The sequence below is a fragment of the Mytilus trossulus genome, chromosome 1 (assembly GCF_036588685.1).
Source record: "Mytilus trossulus isolate FHL-02 chromosome 1, PNRI_Mtr1.1.1.hap1, whole genome shotgun sequence".
NCBI classification, from domain to species: domain Eukaryota; kingdom Metazoa; phylum Mollusca; class Bivalvia; order Mytilida; family Mytilidae; genus Mytilus; species Mytilus trossulus.
The window spans coordinates 13375625-13400814 of record NC_086373.1 but is presented as its reverse complement, the minus strand read 5'-3'; the positions used below and the strand labels follow the sequence as shown (position 1 = coordinate 13400814).

At 30.8% G+C, this 25190-nt stretch overlaps 1 protein-coding gene across 5 annotated transcripts in view; it reads left to right on the top strand.

Annotated features, from left to right (window-relative positions):
- LOC134715733 (tyrosine-protein kinase transmembrane receptor Ror-like) overlaps positions 1 to 25190 on the top strand; it is a 141147-nt gene that overhangs the window by 80401 nt on the left and 35556 nt on the right. For all 5 annotated transcript variants that reach the window (XM_063578141.1, XM_063578113.1, XM_063578122.1 and 2 more), the window contains one exon: positions 10942 to 11008. In XM_063578141.1, the coding sequence (XP_063434211.1) occupies positions 10942 to 11008 (67 nt within the window). The remainder of the gene's footprint in view (positions 1 to 10941; positions 11009 to 25190) is intronic.

Below are 25190 nucleotides of genomic sequence, written 5' to 3'. Positions count from 1 at the left end.
GTAGTTCAATCTTTTGAACTAGGTGTGCTCAGTTGTTAATCTATTTCAATATGAAAATTCTTGTATTCTAAAGAAAAAAAGAGAAAAAAGTAAACTGTCATTTTTTGTAGAAAGGTATATTATTGTTATCTATGTAGACTGATTTATGATGCTTTGTGGTGCCGCCATACCATTTTATTCTGTCAAATATTTGGACAGGATCATTCAACCTCTCACAAATCTTTCTTTAATTTGGAACTAAAAACATGCAAATATTTTACTTATAAATTCTTTCTGATAAACTGAATCTTGTTAAATGCTTGTTTATGATGCATTTCAAACTTTATTTATTTGAAGTCTTTTGTAGATGGAGATTTAGTAAGACTTATGTGACAGTTGCAAAGATAACTTTCTATAAATATTAGCCCTTTAACAAATTGCTCAAGACTATGCAGTTCTTTGTAATATAAATAAAGTTTTATTTTTGATCAGATCGTTGATTTGCAAGTGCTCGTTTCCTGTAATATCAACATCAGATTGATGTTAAATTTTTTTCTAATCGTTAAAAAAAATATCTAAGTACTTGATTTCATTGATTGAAGGATAAAATATTTCTTCAGTGAGTTCAGATTTTTAGGAAAGATCATATTATAAAGTATGTTTTTTTTTACCTCACGATAAATCTCTAACATGTACTCTTTCAAAGTCTTAGTAGTGGTAAACAGGTGGCCTTCTCCTAGTATAGACTATTGCAGCAAGACATAATTAAAAGATGGTTCTTTGCATAGACTAAGGTTTAACATCTCCTAGCATAGATTAAGTCAAATGTCTCCTAGCATAGACTAAATATAACATATCCTAGCATAGACTAAGTCAAATGTCTCCTAGCATAGACTAAGTCAAATGTCTCCTAGCATAGACTAAATTTAACATATCCTAGCATAGACGAAGTCAAATGTCTCCTAGCAAAGACTAAATTTAACATATCCTAGCATAGACGAAGTCGAATGTCTCCTTGCTTATACTTTAGTCAAGCCTCTCCTAGTCTAGATACAAGGCTAGTGTTCCCTAACATAGACTTTGAAGTCAAATGTCTCCTAGCATAGATTAAAGTCAATTGTCTCCTAGCAAACACTAGGGTCAATGTCACCTAGCATAGACTAAGGTCAAATGTCACCTACCATAGACTTAAGTCAAAATGCTGCCTGCCATAGACTTAAAAACTCATATATTGCAACAAGACATCATTATAAATGTCTCTTAGTATAGACTTATGTCAAATGTCTCCAACCATAGACTTACCTAAAGTGTCTCCTAGTATAGATTTATCTAAAGTGTCTCCTAGTATAGACTTACCTAAAGTGTCTCCTAGTATAGACTAATGTCAAATGTCTCCAACCATAGGCTTACCTAAAGTGTCTCCTAGTATAGACTTACCTCAAGTGTCTCCTAGTATAGACTTACCTCAAGTGTCTCCTAGTTTAGACTTACCTCAAGTGTCTCCTAGTATAGACTTACTTCAAGTGTCTCCTAGTATAAACTAACCTAAAGTGTCTCCTTGTATAGACTTACTTCAAGTGTCTCCTAATTTAAACTTACCTAAAGTGTCCTAGTATAGACTTACCTCAAGTGTCTCCTAGGATAGACTTAACACAAGTGTCTCCTAGTATAGACTTACTTCAAGTGTCTCCTAGTATAGACTTACCTAAAGTGTCTCCTAGTATAGACTTACCTAACGTGTCTCCTAGTATAGACTTAACTCAAGTGTTTCCTAGTATAGACTTACTCCAAGTGTCTCCTAGTATAGACTTACCTAAAGTGTCTCCTAGTATAGACTTACTTCAAGTGTCTCCTAATTTAAACTTACCTAAAGTGTCTCCTAGTATAGACTTACCTAAAGTGTCTCCTAGTATAGACTTACCTAACATGTCTCCTAGTAAAGACTTAACTCAAGTGTCTCCTAGTATAGACTTACCTAAAGTGTCTCCTAGTATAGACTTACTTCAAGTGTCTCCTAGTATAGACTTACCTGAAGTGTCTCCTAGTATAGACTTACCTCAAGTGTCTCCTAGTATAGACTTACTTTAAGTGTCTCTAGTATAGACTCACTTCAAGTTTTTCCTAGCTTTAGACACAAATCTAATGTCTGCTAACATAGACTTGAGTCAAACATCTCCTAGTATAGACTTCAGTCAAAATGTTGCTTGCCACATACTTTTAAGTCCTAAAGCAGTGACTTAGTTCAATTGTCTACAGTAGCATACAGACAGTCTGAATCATTTGAGCTTTTCACCTTTTTATATCCTACCATGGTCAACACTGCTATCTGGAAATGGAATGAACATTTATACAATGAACTTTTAACAGCAGTAGGTGTTGCATTTTTTCCATCCCTAATATTTTAATAATGCTAGGAAATGTCCATAAAAAGGGCCAGGTGAAGTACAAATGACCTTACATAACTACAATTACATGTACACAGAGATGCTTGATGTATTGTTTAGAATTTTTAATTGAACATTGATGAAATGCTCCAGAAAAAAAACAGTCACAAGAGTAAAGTTAGTGAGTTTTTTTAAGGTTGTGATAGATATAGGAAAAATACAAATTAGATTGTGCAAGCTTCTGGGCACACATGCCATATATAAGTATATATTGTTAAAGTTTGATAATGACACCCATGAGAATTGTTGATGATGATTAAAAATGAAGTTTTCAACAGATCTGTATGTGTGGGAATTTTGATGGATCAATAGATCCTGATCATTTCATTGATTTAAGTGTAAAATTTGTTTACAATATTCTCCACATAATTATACCACCAAGGTGCTACATGCAAGTGGTGCTCTACATTCTCAAATATATTTTTTTCCTATATGAAGTCGGTTGAATAACTGGTCATGAAAAAATTGAGATCTGTGTGGTTAATAAATGTCAATAAGCCAGCAATTTGAAAATTAATAGTTGTGGTGACAATTGCCAATGCATCAGAGCCCAAATGATATAGATGTAAGCAACTGAAGGTTGAAGCACAACTATAACAACAAAAATAAACAAAACAATGTTTCCAGTAACTCAGAGCAAGCTCTAAGTAATTAAGCTACATGAAATGAAATGTTTGTGCATACTGCATTGTAATATTTGTGGCTGTACTTCAGATTTTACTCCTCAGATTTATTAGAGCAATTTCAATCAGTTGAGAAAGACACAAGCTTGTGCAATGACCTTTTAAAACTGCTAAATTTTAATGCAGATCCAAAAAAAGCATTACATTATAAACTCCCATGTTGAGCTGATACCTGGTCAGGTCTCAAAACTTAGATATTTATATCTGTGTCAATTGAAACATGCATTCCTTAAAAAGATAATAAATGTGAAACTTTATTGTATCTGCAAATTAAAAAGAAAACTAACTTGAAAATACCTATTTTGTTGGTTTTTTTTGGGGTTTTTTTTTTTACTGGGGTTCTAACTTTGAGCATGACACAATGACACTAAAATATAACAGATACATTCCCATTTGAAATAACTTGTGATGTTTAGATCCCACAGGAAAACTTAGGTATTTTACACTATTCATGAAAAAATATTTGTCTAAATGAAAAAAAAACTTGTGAATAAAAGGAAATTAGATTCCAGTCCCCAAACATTTAGATGAGAAAAATATTTTGAATAGAGATATTGGAAATACACTGTCAGATGGTGTCCTTAGGAAATGCAAATGTGTATTTTGATATGATTTTACTTTAATTTATCCTTTAGAACAAGACAAACAGTCAGACATATAATTGCATTTCATATAGAGATACCCTGTAATTTTCAGCACTTTGTTTATCAAAAGGAAATATATCTAAGGGAGACGCTTTGAAAGGCTATCCTGACATTTATTAAGAAAACTGAAGATTTTGTGACATTTTAAACCTTGATTTGATGTTTTAAAAAGATAAAAATTGTAAAGGAAAGAAAAACAAAATTTTGAAATGTAAAAATTTACAAATTGTTTTTTTTAGATAAGCCCTTAATTCTTAATCTAAATTTTTAAACTATTGCTTTAATGTGTTAAAATGCAAAACACATTTTTTTTGTTGATTTTTACATATTCTCAATTGGTGTATTGAGAACTGAGTCAGTTTATCTGTTTTTGACCTAGAGAGCAGAAAGTTCTGACAGTTTTTTTGTTTTTTTTATGTTTTAACATCTTTTCCAATCATGATAACAATAGGTGCCAACTTTTTACCTATTTAGTGCATTACAAAATGTCTATTTTAAATTCAATATCTTCTCTTTTTTAGCTCACCTGACCTGAAAGGTCAAGTGAGCTTTTCTCATCACTTGGCGTCCGTCGTCCGTCGTCCGTCGTCCGTCGTCCGTAAACTTTTACAAAAATCTTCTCCTCTGAAACTACTGGGCCAAATCTAACCAAACTTGGCCACAATCATCCTTGGGGTATCTAGTTTAAAAAATGTGTCCGGTGACCTCACCATCCAACCAAGATGGCCGCCATGGCTAAAAATAGAACACAGGGGTAAAATGTATATTTTGGCTTATATCTTTGAAACCATAACATTTAGAGCAAATCTGACATGGGGTAAAATTGTTGATCAGGTCAAGATCTATCTGCCCTGAAATTTTCAGATGAATCAGACAACCTGTTGTTGGGTTGCTGCCCCTGAATTGGATATTTTAAGGAAATTTTGCAGTTTTTGGTTATTATCTTGAATACTATAATAGATAGATATAAACTGTAAACAGCAATAATGTTCAGCAAAGTAAGACCTACAAATAAGTCAACATGACCAAAATTGTCAGTCAACCCCTTAAGGAGTTATTGCCCTTAATAGTCAATTTTTAACAACTTTTCGTCATGTTTTTGTAACTTGTACAAAAATCTTCTTCTCTGAAACTGCATGGCCAAATATAACCAAACTTGGCCACAATTATCATTGTGGTATATAGTTTAAAAAATGTGTCCGATGACCCCGCCTTCCAAACAAAATGGCCGACATGGCTAAAATTAGAACATAGTGGTAAAATGTAGTTTTTGATTTATATCTTTGAAACCAAGACATTTTAGGGCAAATCTTTAAGATTTAAATGTCCATTAGAATAAGATCTATTCCCTCACAAATTTTCCGATGAATCTGACAACTTGTTGTTGGGTTGCTGCCCTAAAATTGGTAATTTTAAGGAAATTTTGCAGTTTTTGGTTATTATCTTGAATACTATAATAGATAGAGATAAACTGTAAACAGCAATAATGTTCAGCAAAGTAAGACCTACAAATAAGTCAACATGACCGAAATTGTCAGTCAACACCTTAAGGAGTTATTGCCCTTAATAGTCAATTTCTAACAACTTTTTGTCATTTTTTGTAACTTGTACAAAAATCTTCTTTTCTTAAACTATGGGCCAAATTTAACCAAACTTGGCCACAATCATAACTAGGGTGTCTAATGACCTACCAACCAAGATGACCGACATCAGTAAATACAGTAACAGGTGAGCGACACAGGCTCTTGAGAGCCTCTAGTTAGTCTTTATGTTATCTTCAAACTAAACAACGATGTGGCTAGTAAATGATGGAAAAGTTGTTTTATGGCAGTACTCTCTCATACCAGTTTTAATGAAGAAGTAAAAAGCAAATTAAAAAGTTGCAATAAAAATTAACTAGCAAATCCCATAAATCTAAAGTACATAATTTGCTAACCAAGTGAAACTATAGTTGCCAAAAGACTTGATAAAACAGAGTTTTTTCGATTCATTTGCAACTTATTAAAGATAGATCAGATTTGGAGTGATGTTCGTGATGTTGAAGTGGTAAGAGAGAGCGTTGAATTACATCAAAACATAGGCTACCAGATCATGACCTATCAGTAAATGCTCAAAACAACATTTTTTTCTTAATGAACATAAAATAAATACTTTTTTTATCAGCCTAGGTTCTCAACATGGCCAAACTATCTTGACATTGGTGGATTTTTTACTTAAACAGAGTTTTTTAGATTCATTTGCAACTTATTAAAGATAGATCAGATTTGGAGTGATGTTCGTGATGTTGAAGTGGTAAGAGAGAGCGTTGAATTACATCAAAACATAGGCTACCAGATCATGACCTATCAGTAGATGCTCAAAACAACATTTTTTTCTTAATGAACATAAAATAAATACTTTTTTTTATCAGCCTAGGTTCTCAACATGGCCAAACTATCTTGACATTGGTGGATTTTTTACTTAATTTTTGTGATAAGGGTAGAGATAAAATCAGGGTGTTACCATTACATTTTTTGTGTGAAATATCAAAGATTTCAGTGCTATGATATTTCAGACAGTTGTTACAGAAAATTGATACCCTAATTTAATTATTTTAGTTTTGAAAAAAAGATGCTTCTATACAAGGACTGTGAGAAAAAAAATAGTGCCTGTCTGGTTGATTTAAACATTCTTTGTCATTTGACATTCAAACAAAAAATATGTCCTATCATTTTCTTCACAATTCAGAGACATTAATGCAGCATTTTTAATGAAGTGTTAAAGGTCAGAAAAGGGTATTTAGAAACAAGAGTGAGTCATTGTAAGATTTTTTATATTTTGGATTGATAAAGTAAACATCCCCAAACAGAAAAAGAAAGCAAGAATTGTACTGTCAAAGGTCCCTTTAAATATGGATTTGGTAGTTAACTTCTGTACACTGCACAACATTCTAAATATATTCTCAATTTATATATGACAGCATCTTCTGGCATTCTGACCATAGTATGACAAATTTCCGTGTATCACCAATTGTGGACTTCAGGCACAAAGTTGAGGGCTGTATGTTATTTGCCTGTCATCGCACTCAGTACATCAGCACTCTTCATTATCCATTGAATCATTTGAGAAATTGGTCCTACTATTTTACCTTGTTTACTACAATATTTATCTTACTCTTGATATTGAGATTATTTTTTTTGGTAATGATCATTTAACTTTGCATTTTAAAGTTTAAATTTTTTTTAAACTATTTCAAGTGGGAATCACATATGTAGTACAATGTAGAGTTTAATATTTGCCATTTGGTTGTAATAAGCAGATTTGTTTTTGTTGAGAAATGCAAAAATATAAATATATAAAGCAATACAGGAAAGACAATAAATAGTTCTCAATTGTTTATTTGCACTGGCCATTGTTGATATATGCAAATCTTGGTATTTTGTGGTCACCAGTATGATCCTATTTAATGAAAACTATAATTACATTCAGAAGATGTACTTGATCAAAACAACAATCTTAATATGTTATGCCAGAGTAAAAAATATCTTACAATTGTCTGCATTTTTGTCTGGATAATAGGGTTTATAGGTTAACAGTGAAATATAAATAAATTTACATGAAAGCATTCTGATTAATTCATTGTCATGCTTCTGATATAAACATGCAGTATATACAGTGATATATTGTTTGTGTAGATTTACAATGGAAAGTATGTACAGTGAATGCTATGGTCACATGGATCTATGTACAGTGAATGATATGTTCACATTGATCCTTATTTTTTATACAAACTGAATCCCCAATTTACTTGAAACATTTTATACAAATCAATATGATTTTGAAAGAAAAATTATTCAGATTTTGACAGTGGTATAAGGGAGGCAACTCTTATAAGATATATAAAACATCAAAGTTCAGAACTTTATATCATTTGGAAGCAATCTTAAAAATCCTTTTGAGTTAATGACTGTGTTCTACAGTTAAGTGTCTAGTACTTTTGATGTGAAATTTTAATTCATTGTCAATATAAAAAAGTCATAAATGTTTCCTTTTATGGCATGATTTGCCTGAGATAAAACAGACCTCCAATATAGGAGAGTGCAGTGCGATGCATTATCTGGAGAATCTGTGTAAATGTTTGGGTATGAAAGCTATAAAATTATAGATGCAAAACATTTTGTAAGTCTCCCACAGATAACTCATATTTACTGGTTAATTTCATTAAAAGCCTATGAAGAACTTAAAAGATGTAATTATTCTTGATTATTATGCAGAATACTTGGCAATTTTATTTTGACAAAGCTGATAATTTTAGAGTTGATAACAAGCTTAGAGAATTTATTGGATGTGACAAGGTGCCATAGACCACATGAATACTGATAAAGTGTTCCATGGGTGGCCACAAACTTATAATTGCCATCTCTGTTTAGTGATGTAATATTTTGTGATAACTATTATCAAAAGATTCTCCATTTTATTATAGGCTTGTCAGTCTCAGGATTTTCCTCCAGTTAAAAATTTCTTGTGTTTTTCAAGCCAAGATTTGGGTTCAAAATTCTTAAACAAGGAAAAGTTATATTTTCATGTTTTTTTAAACTATAAATTCCTTTAAATATCAAAAGATTCTTCGTTGTTTAGACTTGTCAGGCTTTAAATTTTTCTCCTGTTAAATTTTTTTTTATGTTTTTCAGGCCAAGTTTTGGGTTCAATATTTTAAAACTGTGGAAAGTTATATTTTCATGTTATTTTAACTCTGTGTGTAAACTTATGTTGTTGAACTAAGATTCTTATCTTTATTTTCTTATATTTGACCTGAGTTAAACTTATATCTCTGCTCTTTTGAATTTGTTTTGAAATATTGCCCACTGAGTGAAAAGATGGCAACTATCAGTTTTCCAATTTCCTATTTGTAGTGGGTTATCAAGAGTGATTCACAATTTTTTTTTTTTTATTTTTTTTTTTTTAAACGAAAATAAAGGTCACTATTTTTAATAAATTTTCATGGTTTGATTTTCATACTACAAGGTTTAGTTTGTAATTTGGTGTACTTGATTAGACAATTAAAAATAATTATAATGTTTTAATGTAATTTTATGGTTTTTTTTGGTTAATCATAAGACTAATAGTCTTCTCATTCATAGCCTCAGTATAATTTTTTTTAATTCTCTCGGAGCTCTTACATCACTTTCAGTTATTGAGCTGATAATTAGATTTTAAACCTTATAATTCTTGTACAAAGTGTTTGAATGTCAAGAAAAAACAGAAAGCCATTTCCAAACAATCAAACGTCTTAAGAATCAATAGGCTGACTCACTGTGTTGTAATTTTATGACTTGAATACACCTCTAAATGGTAGAATAATGAAGTCTCCCTGATAAAGGGATCCGATTAGTTTACTTTTCTCATTAGATTTACGAATAAAATTGCAAAAGCTTGCCAAATTTGGTTGCCATTCATGTCCTATTGTATTACATGCTATCAATCAATCTGTTTGTGTTTTCTTCTATTTAAGACCATAGATTTCAGTAGCAATATGGAAGGGATAATTTTATGTTCGTAAATCACAAGGCTTACCAAAGAAAAGACATAAGATAATTGCATTTAATTTCTTATTGATTCATACATCGTGGTTCTGTTGAAATATAAATGGCATTCTCCTAATAGAATCCAAGAATAGTGTCAAAAAAATCATTGTTGAAGATTTAAGTTACTTTCTGTAATCATTTCTAGGGCTTTGGTTAATAGACAGTATCATATTAAATCTGCTTACACATTGCATGTGCTTCACCATTTTGAATTATGCTTTTTTTCAACTTTTCAATCTGTTAACCAGATCAGACTTAGGATCTGACACAAGATAATTAAGAACTGCATACAGATAAACTTTGATCAGATTTCTTCAAACATATCTAAATACTTGTGTAATGAGGCCTACGTAATGATTCATTTTTAAACAAGATATATGAACTAACAAAAAGCTTCGCTGCTTGACATAACTATTACAGGGTTAAGATTTTTTGGGAGTTGATCAATGTAGGAGATATGTGAGACATAATCAGATGCATATAAAGAACTCATTAGCCAACATAATTATGTCTCTGAATAGCTTCTCTCACAAATGTGTGAACATTGTTAGAAGACAGTTATTTTGTTGTTAGCATCTTACTGAGTCTACAAATAACATTAAGAGTTATGTCCCTTGGAAAGGTTGAATGACTTAACCTGGCGATGATAAGCATATCTTTGATTTGTTTTAAGAAGTCTTCTGTAAATAACAGCCTGTTGAAAGACATGCTAGTCATACTCAAGTACAACATTAGATAGTGTCTCATTCAGTTTACATGAAGATGCATGTTTTTGTGATGAAATAAAAAATGATATATCCACTCACGGTTTTCTACTTTTTTTTATAAGGTGCACATTATTAGTTACATAGTGTGCTAGTGACCTAATACGGTATATATGGTGTCAGTAAATTCCATATGGGGTGAGAGCGAAGCGAAGCTCTCACCCCATATGGAATTTACTGACCCCATATAATAGAAAGATGTTTTTCTAAAGGGACGTAACACCACTACTAACCATGTATGAAATAAGCCCCTCCTCTTTATTACTTATATGGAATATAAAGGGACGTAACTCCACTACTAACCGTGTATGAAATAAGCCCCGCCTCCCAACTAACCGAATATTAAATATACACTGTTTCCACGAGGATGCTTTTAACCAATCATATTCCTAGAAATGTATAGTAGGTAAGATAAATCATGATATTGGTATTCTAGTAAGCAATAAGTATTTGATGTATTATAGCCTTCATGACTTTAAGACCTGGGGAAATTTGTAAAAAAAATTGTTTTAACAGGGAATGTGTCAAAGACAAAGCCAGACAACAACCCAGTAAAAAAGAGCAGAAAACAACCCCAAAAAAGAGCAGAAAACATCCCCAAAAAAGAGCAGAAAACAACCCCAAAAAAGAGCAGAAAACAACCCCAAAAAAGAGCAGAAAACAACCCATGGCCACCAATATGTCTTTTAAGCAGGCAGGGGAAAAACAACACTCAGAGAAGGGCTTCTATATTATATCATTTTGTTTATTTGAAAATATTATATTGCTTATTTAAAGTGCAGATGAATAACATTTAAATAAAAACTGATTCCTCTTGGTTGTTGTTGTATGAAATTTCTGTAACCACTTTTTTTTTTCTTCAGTATATGGTCAGATGGAAAAAAGGGCTGATAAAAGTGATGAATCTTACAGACAGACTGACAGCTCACAGTAAGTCATATCTAAACCAAACTTGAAAGTTCTCCATGAAAAGTCAAAGACCCCCAATGATTCTTTGGTTAGTGGGTCAAATGACTAGGACACAATGCCTTTAGAGCTATTTTCCGAATGCATGTTGAGCAAGACTTTGGTTAGCTTGCTTGCTTTGTTTGTATATTGTACAATAGTACTTATTTGAAATGACTTCCAATCAAATTTAAATATAATATATACAGGTTAATTATCCCTATATATATTGTTTGAAGATGTCAGTGTTAATTACAAAACTTGAATAGATTATACAAACAGAGGAAGCAAGAGTACCAAAGTTTTACTCTACAAGCATTAGGAAATTAGCTGTAAATAGAATTAAATTTTAGGAATATTTAGTGTAGTTATTTTTTTTTATATACATTCAATGTTTGAGGATAATAGCACTGGCATTACATCTTTCATTGATAATGCAATACTTAGATTTTATCAGTTAAGAATTATCTAGATGCCAAGAGTTTCACTCTTCTCGAAATCTAATTAAGGGTTTAGATTTTTATCTTCAACTTTCTAAAAAAATCAAAATAATTTATGAAATAGATCAAAGATCTTGTTTTTGGTTCTGTCACAGCACAGCGTGATATCTAGCATTAAGTAACAAAAAGGGTAATGGTTAGTACTGCATGGAACTGCAGCACGTAGTCATAGAAGAGTTGAATAAGTGAATAATACAAATGCATTTTATTTAACACAGTGCTATATCCTGCACAGTTATATGATGGAATATATGCAATATATGTGCAGTCATTTGAACATAAAAAAAATATTTGTACAATCTTAAGAAATGGGATGAAAAGTGAGGCTCCCCGATCTTTTCTCCTAATTCTTAGCCAGTACAAATAATTCATTTATAATACATATTGGTTTTTGTCTTGTAATTTACATCCAGCACTTGAAACTTAAGTTTTTAAATTCATATCACATCATATAAATTTTTACAGAAATAGGTTTTGCTCAAAAATAAAAAATCCCATTTTAATAACATTATCCCAATAATAAATGAACACACAAAAAAATGAATGTACAATAATTCAAGAAAGCAGTTGTTGCAGACCATAGCTTTGGACAAGTTGCATGTTTAAGAGACCAGAGGGAAATTGTTTGACAACAGTTTTCCCACAAAACAGCAGCATACATTCTGTAATTTCAAGTCCTTACATTGAGCGCCCTGTTCAATAGATTCAGACATTTATCAATAATACTAGCATTAGATTTGTAACAAAGATAAGTCATAAGTATGATTTAGAAGACAATATCTAAGCAGACTAGTGTAATATATTCTGTCAGCCATGATAAATGGTCACACTCTGGTCACAGACTTATTATTGAGGAAGATTGTCACCTATAATGTAATCTATAGAAAATAGATAATTGATTTCCGAGGAAGTCCCTGGCTGTTTATTAAATTGTCATACTGGTGCTATGACATACCACTATAATCACTAATTTTGTATTTTTGATATTATTGAAATTACAGCAAACTATCTATTGATCGATGGTCGAAGAACTTGTAAGTTGGTAGCTTTGAATTGCTTCAATATCTTAAAGCTTTGTATTTAATCAGAAATAAATAGTCTTCGATTCTTTCATGCAGTAAACCTAGAGCTTGAACTTTTAAAGAAGAAAATAAGATCAAAACCTAATAGTCTTGCTTCATTCTCTTTTAATTCAGCCATAATAATTTGTACTTAGATATTTTACTGATTGGAAAGGAATGATTTTATCCATGAAATGTTTTCCGTTTGGTAATGACTTTGAACTTATACAAAACAGACTGAAATGTTGCATACATTTAAATCGAATGAATTTTGTTTGTTTTTAGCTGAATCAATTTGAGAAACATAGTAAAATCATCTGATTGAGGATTAAACAAGCTATAATGAAGCTTTTTATATTGTAATGCATGACATTCTACTGTCTCATGGCATATAGTTTGATTACTTGTTTTCCCAATCCTACTCTAAAAGTTCTACGATAAAAAAGGTATTCTGATGTTTATCACCAAGAAAAAAAACAAAGCTTGAGGATAATTAAGGTTTGCGGTTATATTTATTCAGCTTTTTAAAATATTTTATAGCCATTTTAAGAATATTTACACAAATTGATATTTTCTCAAACTCATAAGATGTAGAAAAAATGAATTCCCTTGATGAAAAACCATAGATATATGCTATGATTTTCCCTCTAGAGTCTTATCGTAATGAAATGGATCACCTGAACCAAAAGTAACACATAAATGCAATTGGTTTTAGCTAAGTAACGAAATGTAATTACGGAGGATTTCTGACGGATGTTTTCCTGAGATGACAAACATTGGCATCGTTGTATGCTGACATTAACTGTATGGATTAATGGCCTTATATGTATATTGGATCTGGAAGGAGTCTGTAGGGAGTAGAATAAAGGAATTGTGATGACAAAAATCTATCAAAGTTTATATACAATTATATATATTGACAGAAATGTCATAAACACATTATAACAACTTAACCCTGGTTTATATCATTACATTTGGTGGCAGGACTCAGTAAACTTCTGAAAAATTGTAGTAGACAAAGAATTTGATGATGATTTTCAGATTAAAAAGATTATCTATGTAGGAGAAGATTATCAATATTACTGAGGGTACCTGCCTCCTACAAATAACATACAATGTTTGTAAGGTTCTTGTTTTCTAGTTGAGTAGTATTTTAAAAATTGTTAATGATCGCCTCCAATAGTTTGTGGTCCTGTGTTCAATTTTACAGCAGAAAGTCATTGGTACTTTTTCCTGCTTTATAGTCAAATTAAGGAATTCAATCATTTAAAAGGTTGTATTTTGCATTTAGAGTTACCAATGAAAATATTATTAAAAGGTGTGATAATATATAAATTACTTAATGGTATTCATAAGATTGTCAAATATATTCTAAAACACAAGATGGCTACTCATGTCCATCAGAAAGTTCCAATGTTCATGGTTCAACATTCAAGTTAAAGAGTGTCTAATCTCCATTTACTTCCTGAATAGGTCTTAAAAACTAACAGTATACTGAACTAATGTTATTAGGTTTCATAAAAAAGGGAGGATTCCAACCCTGGAACCCAACCCTTTAGATTACCCACTGGTTTTACAACCTAGATAAGTCTCAGTTCATTGATAGAATTTTGTCTGGAAAACTGAGGAAAAAATTGCTTTTACCTGTTACATCCATTTCAATGATTAAATAGATGTCTAGAAAATGGTAATAAATTCCAATCTGAAGCATTTATGCAGAAAGTCAAGATTGCTTGAGACTTTTTATAAAGGATTTTATTTAGATGACATTTGAGAATGCAACTACTCATTTTCATTTAGAGAAAAGTAAGATGTAAAACTAAAATGTCTTTGATTCGTTTAATTTTACCATCTTAGATTTTTGAAGGCACGCTTCTTAATTTTATCAATAAAAAAAATATTTTATTTAAAGGTAAAATCAGTTTTAATGAAAATCTCTTTTATATATGAACATAATTTTGAGCGAAAATCTCTATAGATATGCAAATAACAGGATATGGTATGATTTTGGATGGGACAACTATCAGTCAGAGCCCTAAGGAGTTGGATTTTAATACTTATTAGTCACCCTCCAGCATTCAACAATATGCAAGACCAAAACCATATAACTAGAAAGCTTAAAAAGCCAATGTATGACAAAATGGGAAAGAATTCAAAAAGAACATATTGCTGAGTTTAATGTTAAAAGAAAATTAATTTAAAGAAAAATATGGCAGAAAGCAGCCAATAATAATAACTGAATTACAGGTGTCTGACTTTGGACAGACACATAACCATTTTACTCCATTACAGACCAATTTCGAAATAATAGCCATAACAGACCAAAGTTTCATTTAACCAAATGACAGGTGTTATTGTAAATAAAATTAAAACATGAACAAGATATTAAAGTTTTCTGATGATAAATTGTCTATACCCTGGTAACTATTTTGAAATAAATTGTTTTTGTATTATATGAAATTACAAATGTATATCCTGTGTGGCGACCACATTTGAAATAACTTAAGAATAATTGGCCATCATTAGAAATTCCATTTGCTGACAAGCTTCAGTTGTCTCTCCCTAATCCTACAAAGTCTATAATATCATACTATTGACTTTTTCAATGAAACCGTGATGGAGCTTAATTTTGCAAAAGAAAAGAAAATGAATTTAATTGTATGAATTTTCTGTTCATTATATTGTATTAATGTTTCTAAGTGATCATTATTTCACAGAATGTTTTTAGCTTGATTAATTCTAATGTCACTAACCAACATTGTGTGAAAATTTTAGTCTTAAAACTGGTGATTTGAACAAACAGGTGAAGTAGAACTTGTTACATGATTTCTTGTGACATCTAATTGCTATTTCCTGATCACTGAAACAAAGATATAATAAGACATGGTTCGAAGCAACGTGTATCGATCATTGTAAGTCAGGATCAAATTCCTTTGCTTGATCCATACTTAAGGTGTGGAGAAACACATACATCACCATCTTGTTTTCATGCAATTAAAACCTGATCCTGGAAAATCTGGTCTTGTAATATCTAAACTTGTTGCTGCAACAAATTAAACTTTTTTGCTTATAAATTGGAATCCATAGCAACAGTAAATTCTGGAGACAAAAAGTTTAATTCTTATTTGAAATTGAATCAAGATTTTCATAAGCTTGGATAAAATCAATGCTATTTAACTGCGTGATGACAGAAATAATTACCGCCAAAGAACAATGAAGAGCATCAATTATTAAACGCTGGAGATATTAATAGATTTAAATATCATACCTAGCAGCGGAATCTTTGTTTAGTGCAGTTCATTTCTGATTGTCCTTATGTGACTTTGGTATGATCTGACATCCCTCCAAGCTTCTTTATATTAATTCTCAAATGGTACCTAGTTTATTAAGTACTCTTCAATTGACATTCTCTGATGATATTACTTCCTGAAGGTCATCAAGTAGACAAACATTACTTTGAAAGGTAGAAAATCAGAAATTATATTTGAAGGTTTTCTACATGGATACCAGTGTTGACATTATTAAGATATGATATTGGAACTTCTGTTCATATTTGAGTAGGTTCAAGAAAGATCATGACATTTTATAAATGTTTTTTTTTATTATATCTTGCCAAAATGCTTCAATTTCATGTACTACAATGTATTTAGTATTGATATAAAACGACTTTTATTTTACACCTCTCCTTATAAATTTCATTGCTAGTGTTTGGAACTTCAGTTTTGGCCCAATTTTTTTCTTAATTTATAAGTTTTTGGCATAATTTACTTTGGCCACAACCTATGATCCAGAACATTTTTTTTTATTAAGTTCAGGCAATTGTTTAAAATTGTATGCATTTTCTGTGTCCTACTCATTACAAGTTCACTATAAAGAAACATAATGTACTTGGTCACAATACCAAAAATACTGAAAACCAGGTCATCTATTATGGCATAGCATTGGAGACATAAAGCTATAAAACGAAACAAATGGCAATAGAAAATCACTCAGATTTCAACAGAAAACATATTGCTTTTCACTAATTAAAATTTAGACAGAACAGAAATTAATACTTCATAAAACATTGAAGGTATTATAGAAATCCAAAATTAAACATTTGGTTGCAATATGTCAGAGATATTGAAAACTGTGCACATATTGATATTGTTTTAGGGGAGTAAATTAATAGGATCATACATAATAAAAATCAGTTATTGAACTGTTTTATAGTACTGCATATTTACATAGGAATATTTAACCATTTACATAGGATATTTTTAATCGTGTCACTTTCCATCAACCTGATTTTTTGTAAGAGCTTGTCCATAATAGATGTGATAAAAAACTTGGTAAATTTATGTGGCTAAACAATATTTCACTTGTCAACTGGATTTTCTTACAGATTTTAGTAGGTGAAAATGAGTAATTTTACTGGGCGCCAAAGTTTCAGAGTAAAAATCCTAATGTTAAGCACTTTTATTGCAACACTTTTTTAGACACAATACTGAATTATAATTAGGTTTCTATTTTTAAGCAACTGTGATTTGAACTAGTTTTGCCATTTTGTCACATACTATGCATTTTATTCTGTGATATTTGCTGTTACAACTCTCTCCCGGTCATAAAACTTCTTCCTTAGACAATGTATCTGGAGACTTTGAGTCACTAATTTTCTCCACATATTGAAAATAATGGTGCAAACTAAGACATAAAATCTCCTGATGAATGGCATTATGTCAGTTGTAATTAGAGGTAATCCTGCAGTTCCTAGAATAAAATTCACTCTGTATTTACTTTAAATTGTCTGGACACCTCATATATTATGTTAACACTAACCAGCCTGATGGGAGAGTGTCATACATGCTACATAAAACATTCCACCATCAGCTGAAAATGTTAACTCTCATAGATATATAACAATGCTTATCTTAAATAAAGGCACTATATAACATTTATAAATTATAATTAAAGAAAGGAAGATTTCAAGTCAGTCTCAGATGGGAGAGTGTCATACATAAAACATACAAGCATCAACTGAAAATGTTAACCAACAAAGCTTTCACCAAGATGATTATGGATGATGACATAGATCTATAGCTATGCTTATCTTAGATAAAGGCACTATATAACATTTATAAATTATAATTAAAGAAAGGAAGATTTCAAGTCAGTCTCGACAGTATCATAAGCTCTTTAGGAATTAAAATCGCAGACAAAATGACCCAGATTATGATTGTTTTTGTAAATAGCATCTTTATCATAGTTATCAAAGTGTCAGTCTCTAAATTCTTGTCTCAAACTACATTTTAATTATATCTTTTTGTTAAATAGTTTCTTAGGAATCATCAGAAAAAATGTTGATAAAGTATAAAGCTTTTGGATTTGTATGGCAGAATGATTTCATTAAATCACGAACGTGTCTATAAAGTGGTGGTACAAAAATGTATTTCAGGAATTGATATCTATGGTTGCTAAGTAGTAGCAGTTTGTTTACAACTGCATTGTGCTCTAATTAACAAATTAATTAGGTCTGTTCATTAATGGGAGGCTGTCTGCATGCAATGTTGATAAAATAAGTTTACCACAGAATTACGATAATTTCTTTTTGTTATCTTTTTTTGAAATCTTGCTTGCTACAACCTTTTGCAATCTCATTTCTATTCCTATTTTTTATGCCAACACGCTTATAAATGTGGCAGTAAGAATTAAATAGAATTTAAATTTTCTTTATAAACAGGAATAGTCAAAGCAGAACAAACTGTTAGTCTATTTAAACTTAAATTGCGCTAGAAAAAGGGGGGGATAGAACTATGTACCTTAAAAATCTGTAACTCATGCCACACCTGTATAGATAAAGAACTGCTTGCTAGTTCACCTAATGATAGATTATTAAATAAGATTTGACTTCAGACTAATTTGGCCTTTTGACTTTTTAAAAAAAAAATGTAACCAGATTGGTACTGTAAATTATATATTGGACAGCACCATGTACCACTTGACAAATCTTTAGACGGTATCATGTAATACTTGACAAACATATTTGAGATCTCACAAAACAAGTTTAAAGAAGCCACATTATTGCGCTTGTCCCAAGTCAGGGGTCTCTCTGACCTTTGTTAGTCTTATATGTTATTCAATATAGTTCATTTATTTGTTTTGGAGTTTGATGTGACAGCCATTTTCGTTGAGGTAGTACACATTTGGTTTACTGGGGCCAGCTGAAGCCCGCCTCCATCTGTAGGAATTTCTACTTGTGTTGAGAACCCATGGGTTGCCTTTGGCTGCTTTCTGCTCTTTGGTTGGGTTATTGTCTCTTTGACACATTCCCCATTTCCATTCTCTATTTTACTATGGACATCACCATGTACACTTTGACTTGGTGAAGTAGACTGAGTCGGCCACACACATTACATTGATTAAAACAAATCATATTCTATATGTAATGACATAGGAAGTACTTACAAAGTTTATATCCTTGATTAGATAGGGCTTCACTGTAGATCAAAGTTAATTCATCATTACAAATCATCAGAGTTTGATCAAGTTCCCATTCAGGAAATTAATTTAGTATTGGCATTAACATAGTGGGCTGTAATATCTGTATAGTTTCTCTCCTACTCAAGAAAGTTTAGTCAGTTTTGTACCAGTAAGAAAGTTATATAATAAAGATATAAATTTTGATATTAATTGCTAATTTCTACATCGTTTGAACTCTGGTGGAGGGTTGTCTTATTGGCAATTATACCACATCTTCTTAATCTTTATATGCCATTACAATATCAATACACTTGCTTATTCTTAGTTGAAAAAACATTCAAATTTCTCATCAGATGATCAGTTTGCAGGAACAACCTTACTGAAACTGGGAAACAAGTTTAAGCCAATAGAGATTGAGAAAGGGTAGAGTCTCACTATTGCATTAGTATGAAACCAGATTAAGAATATGAATGCACAATACCATAGACAATAAGCACACTCGCATCACTAATATTTATGTTTTTTTATTGAAACTTTTGTTCATTTAAACCTGCACACCATATTAGAATTTTTATTTGACCTTGAAAGAATTTGAAAACAACACGTTTAATAATTTCAGTGCATCCCAAGCGCTTTTCTGGATTAACCTTCTTCAGGAACTCAATATAAAAATAAGGGCAAAATTTCCATTGAGACAACTTAATTCCACCAAAGTTCAAAGACATGCTAGATGCATTAGTATGGACTACCAGTATTTTAAAGAGTTTTCACTGGTTTTTTTGCCATGACTTTTTTTGTGTATTTTACTCATTGTCACTGAACAAAAAGCCATCTTGCTGTGACATGTAATAATGTTGTAGGTTTTTTTTCATTTAAATTCTATACCTTCACAGTATTTTTCAAATTGTCTTTGGATGACAAGCCATGTTTCTGTTAATTATATTGAAACAATGTTGTACGTCTTTTCATTTAATGTCTGTACCTTCATACTCTTGACAACTGAACTAAAAGAGCTGAAAATTGTGTAATTATGATATATCGAAATGACGTACTCCCAAGGCATGGTTTCATTCAGAATTGCATTATAGGAGGTTTTACTAAGATTAACATTGATAAAAGCCTTTTAATTTTCTGAAGTAATAAAAAAACTGTCAGAGCTACTTAGCAAAATATTTATTAATAATTTTCTCTGTTTTGGTTTTAAAACTAAATGAGTTTTGTATCAGATAGATGGAATTGAATATTTTGTTTCGTTTATTGCTTCGAATTGATTGACCTGTTTGACAATATCAGAATCATATTATTTCTGTTCAAATTGTGCAATAATATACCATAAGAATCCTTGTTATTTGATATCTACTAGGATATACATTAAAATCTGAGATTAGAATGGAAATAGTCATCATTAAATGTTCGCTTGAATAAAGATTACACTGATTTTTCTGCTGGAATGAATAATTTGCTTTCTTGTTTTTTTTATATTTGATTGTATTCTACATTAAACCAAATTTTCTGTGTAAGCCATTTCTAATTGAACTTTCCCGTTATTTTATTTAGCTTTAATTGCGTACTTATAAAAAAACTAGAAGTTTTCAGTCCTCAAATTTGGGTGGTAAATGGTATTTGTAATGTTTATAACAGATTCCATTTTAGTGTAAATAGCTTTTTACTTACTGTATTATTGTTTTAGATAGATTCTTTTTCAGGGTATGTAGCTAAGATGAGCTTATATTTCATTCTTGACTTATTCATCTTCGAAGTCTTTGGATTCAGGAACCATTGTGATATCTAGAGTTATCTTTTTAGCAAGCTTCAGGGTTTTCATTTGCTCTAGAATCCCAAGTAGAAAAGAAATTATGAACATAGAACACTTTGTTAATAACAGAGTCTGAATTGTTTCGTTCTAGTCATTTTTGAGGCCCTTTATAGCTTACTGCTTGGTGTAAGCCAAGGCTCTGTGTTGAAGACTATACTTTGACCTTTAATGGTTTACTTTTACACATTGTGTCTTGGATGTAGAGTTGTCTCTTTGGCACTCATACCACATCTTCTTATATCTATCTGATATGCTCTTGGATCAATGTTTTGAAAAGTTGTCTTTTGATTTTTATGTTGGTGGGTTGCTGTCTCATCTCCTTCTATTCATTTGTTCTTTTTCAGTTGGTTTTACTTCTGGTTTCTAAGCATCTGACAACATTGAAGGATCCAGAAGAGCTGTCATTTAGATTTCTGAAACTTCCTAAAATTTCTAGATTTTGCCTTTCACAATAATGATAATGATTTGCTTATTTTTAAAAACAAATAGTCAAACCTTCCAACTTTCATGTTTTCACAATCATGATTGTGTAAAAAGCTTTAAAACACTATTATAGCTTGGATAACCTCTGTAATCATCCATTTTTGCATTGTATTAACCTTCAATTAGTTCTTACATAATGCTGCAAAATGAGGTTTTTACTTCACTAGGCGACTTGGCTAAAACATTTGTACAGGTTATTCTTGAAAGCACAAACAAATTGCTATTTAATGGTCCACAATTTTTCATAATGAGAAAAAGATCTTTATGTACTTTTATTGATGAAAACCCTAGTGAGATTGCAGTGCATTCCTGTGCTTTACATATGCTTGTATTAATTTGATTCAGCTCTTCATTAACAGAACATTTGTGAAGTCCCTATCCACCAATGAAACAGTAGGTTTACAACTATTATCTAGACTGGTATCTTTCTCACAGCAGTAGGTTTCAGATACCAGTTGTCATTGTTAGAGGTTAGGTTTTTGTTGATGACAATGCACTAACAAGATAATGTAAGAGTACAGCAACAGCCCAAACAATTGAGAGTGCAGCAAAGGAATAGTGTTACCATACAAGGGTTGTTCTTAGAGAATAATTAGGACCTTTTTTAATGATGCTTCACTTTCATGTTACCCCCTAACAGTCGTGGATCATGGGATCTTAACTTATACTTTCGTCACTTGTACAGTTACTAGTTTTGATTGGTCTGAGTATGAACGGTACTTTTTTTCTGATGGTTTAAGAGACCTGTTTTAATACACAATGTTACATAAGATTTTTCTCAAATCGCATTAGCCTTTTTTATAATATGATATAAAGATGCCACTTTTTCATTGGCTATTTGAGGTCAGTGTTGACTAGAAAAGGTTATTTAATCACAGTAATGCCCCAAAGCTTTAATTGTTTTTTATTATTTTGAAATTAAATAATCAGAAGTGATATATCAAGCGATGTCCAGATGTCCAATTTTCTTTTGTAATGAAAAGTCACAAGATAAGTCTGAATATTTCATTATGTATAATGACACTTGAATACATATTCTCATATTGCAATCCAACAAGACTTTTTCATAAAATTTCAAATGTTTTAATTTAGAAAGCATGATATGCACCTATTGTAATGGCTATTTTTAAGCATTTTTAAATGCAATAAGAGAAAATATTTTGTAATGTAATACATATCAAATAAAAAAAACATCTAAATATAGTAACTTCACACTTTTTCTCATTTGGCATTATTCTTATTTTTCATTTATTGCCAAGAATTAAATTACTGCATTCAAATTTAATTTATTGAGTTTACAGAAAATTGTCCCATTTAAACATTAATTGAAAAGAATATTTTGACATAAAACATTACTTTTTAAGCATTTAATAGATACTGAAAGGAAAATTTTGACATTAAACATATATGTTTTAAATAGTGCAATAGTTTATACTAAAGTGAATATGACTTAAGTGAAAAATTAAATCACAAGTAACTTAATGTGTTTGGAAAAAAAATATTTAAAAAAATGGTAAAAAATTCCAACTAACATTTTTAAAAAAAAGTAATGTTTTTTTTCTGCACAGTTTAACATTTAATTGGTCAGTTTTTAAAGTTCACCTGACTCCATCAGGCAGCAGGAGGCTAAATAAATGTATGACATCTATTGTGTAGACCACTTTACTGCCCACCCAGTTAGTACCTTAAAGAGAGAGGGAGAATCATTTAATTAGAATATAAATTGCCTCTGAATTATTCAATATCAAATGTCCATAATTTATACATTTATTTTTGACAGGTACAAATCTCGTTAAAGGGGTCGCTTTCATTTAATACCTGTAAATTCAGCCTATCTAAGCTAAAATAAACAACATCTTTTAGGTATAAACATAATCCATTGTTGAAGTTAATAAAGCACAAAATTCTATCAAAGGATGGGGAATATCAGATTAACTAGAAATACAACTTCATTATTAAAGGTGAAAATCCATAGTTAATACCTTTTCTCTGCTTTTCCATTAAATATATACACTTTGTAATAGCAGATTTAAGGATTAGAGTTATTTTGGTGTTAATGTTAAGAATATATTATTGTTTATTTTGACTTTGAAGTTTTATATTTAAGTGGGATGATAATGGACAAAGGATGAGAAGTGTTTGTTAAGGGAAATTAGACAAATTACTTTACAAATCTAAGAAAATCATTTCTGAAGACAGCTCATTAGCTTTTAAGACCATTTTGTTTCATGCTTCAATGTAAATGTTTTGACAAGAGTTATCCCTCATGGATTTTCATTTATATCTTCAAAAGCCGTTTTCCAGTGCAAAGAGATAAAAAAAAAAACAATACATAAATTAATTTCTTTGCCTTTATAAAAAAAAAGATCAAGATCAGGAGCTGATCAAGGATTTTAATGAGGAAAGGGGGCATACATAGCCATGATGAGCAAAATAACAGAGGGAGGGTAGTCATTTTGCCCCCTCCCCTTGAGTCCACATCTGAAGATGTTGCTAAAGTTTGAGTCTGCATTACTATTAATTCAAAATTTTATCTTTCTAGGTCTTTTTACTTGAGTAGCATGTGCTTTTGCTTACAGAAGGTTTAATTTTGTCTGGAAATGTTTTTTTTTTATTTATACATATAGACTATCCAAGCGAATTTCTCCTTTTTTCACATATTTGGATCAATCATTAATGTAACAGACTTTTTTTCTCTTCCAGTCTTTAATACAGTCTGTTAGTCAGTTAAAGCTGACATCTTAAGGAATTTCATAGATTACAAGAATGACACACATATTTTTTTTACCTTTCTTATGTTTCATATGCTTGTATGGATGTAAAGGTCTTTTAGCTTAAGTAGTCAAATCAGAGCGATTTGCGGAAATAGTAAAGTTCAAATGTTAAAACTGTAATATATTAATGTTATTAAAGGTTCAGATATAAATGTAATGTGACTTAAACTGGAAGATAATATCATCAATTCTTGGAAACATGTCCTTGGCTCTATATTCCTCAAATAAGAAAAATATGTTTTTAATTTTATACATGTAATTTGTGACACAGGTTCATACATCAAATAAGGGAGATAAATTGTTTCACTTAAAAAATTAAACGAGGGTGATGTATTTGAGGTTATGTGCATAATAAATAAAGGAAAAGTGTATTTAAGTGTAAACATCAAATAAGGGAGATAAAAATGTCAAGAGAAACTCCTCAATATTGAAGGGATATAAATTCTAAGGTACATTTAATAAATTAGGTTCATAATTATGAAGGCTCATCAAAAATTAAAACTTTCACTCTCCAAATCAGAGAAATAAATGCAGAGGTTCATGAATCAGAAAAAGGCGAATTTTATAATACTCTAGTATCTTGACCATAATTGAACCAAGATTTCTGTCAACTGAAAAATTCATCAATTTATAAATAAACATTCGTCAGAGGGATCAGTTTTCATTGTTGTATGAACCTGCATATTTTATTCACAGGGTGCTGTCCCGTACAGTGTAGTACTAGCTTGATCCCTTCTGTCTGTGGTATGAGGACTAATGGCTACATTATAACATTTATATAGGCCCTCGTCTTTTGTTTGGTTCTGAAAGTGTGCTGCATCTCAGCAACTGATTTCAATATTTCAAATATAAATTGTCATTTTATATAAATGTGTTGGAAGATAAATTAGACACAGATCATCTTATATCTATTTAAGATAAGGATAATGAAATTAATAAGATGATAAATGTTAACATAGGTGGCGTCTGCATTTTTAGACCTATTTTATCATTTTTATTAGGAAGATTTATAATTAATAACTTGTCAGTGTGTAAGGCGGTATCATTGTATTTGAAACGTTCGTTAAAGAATTT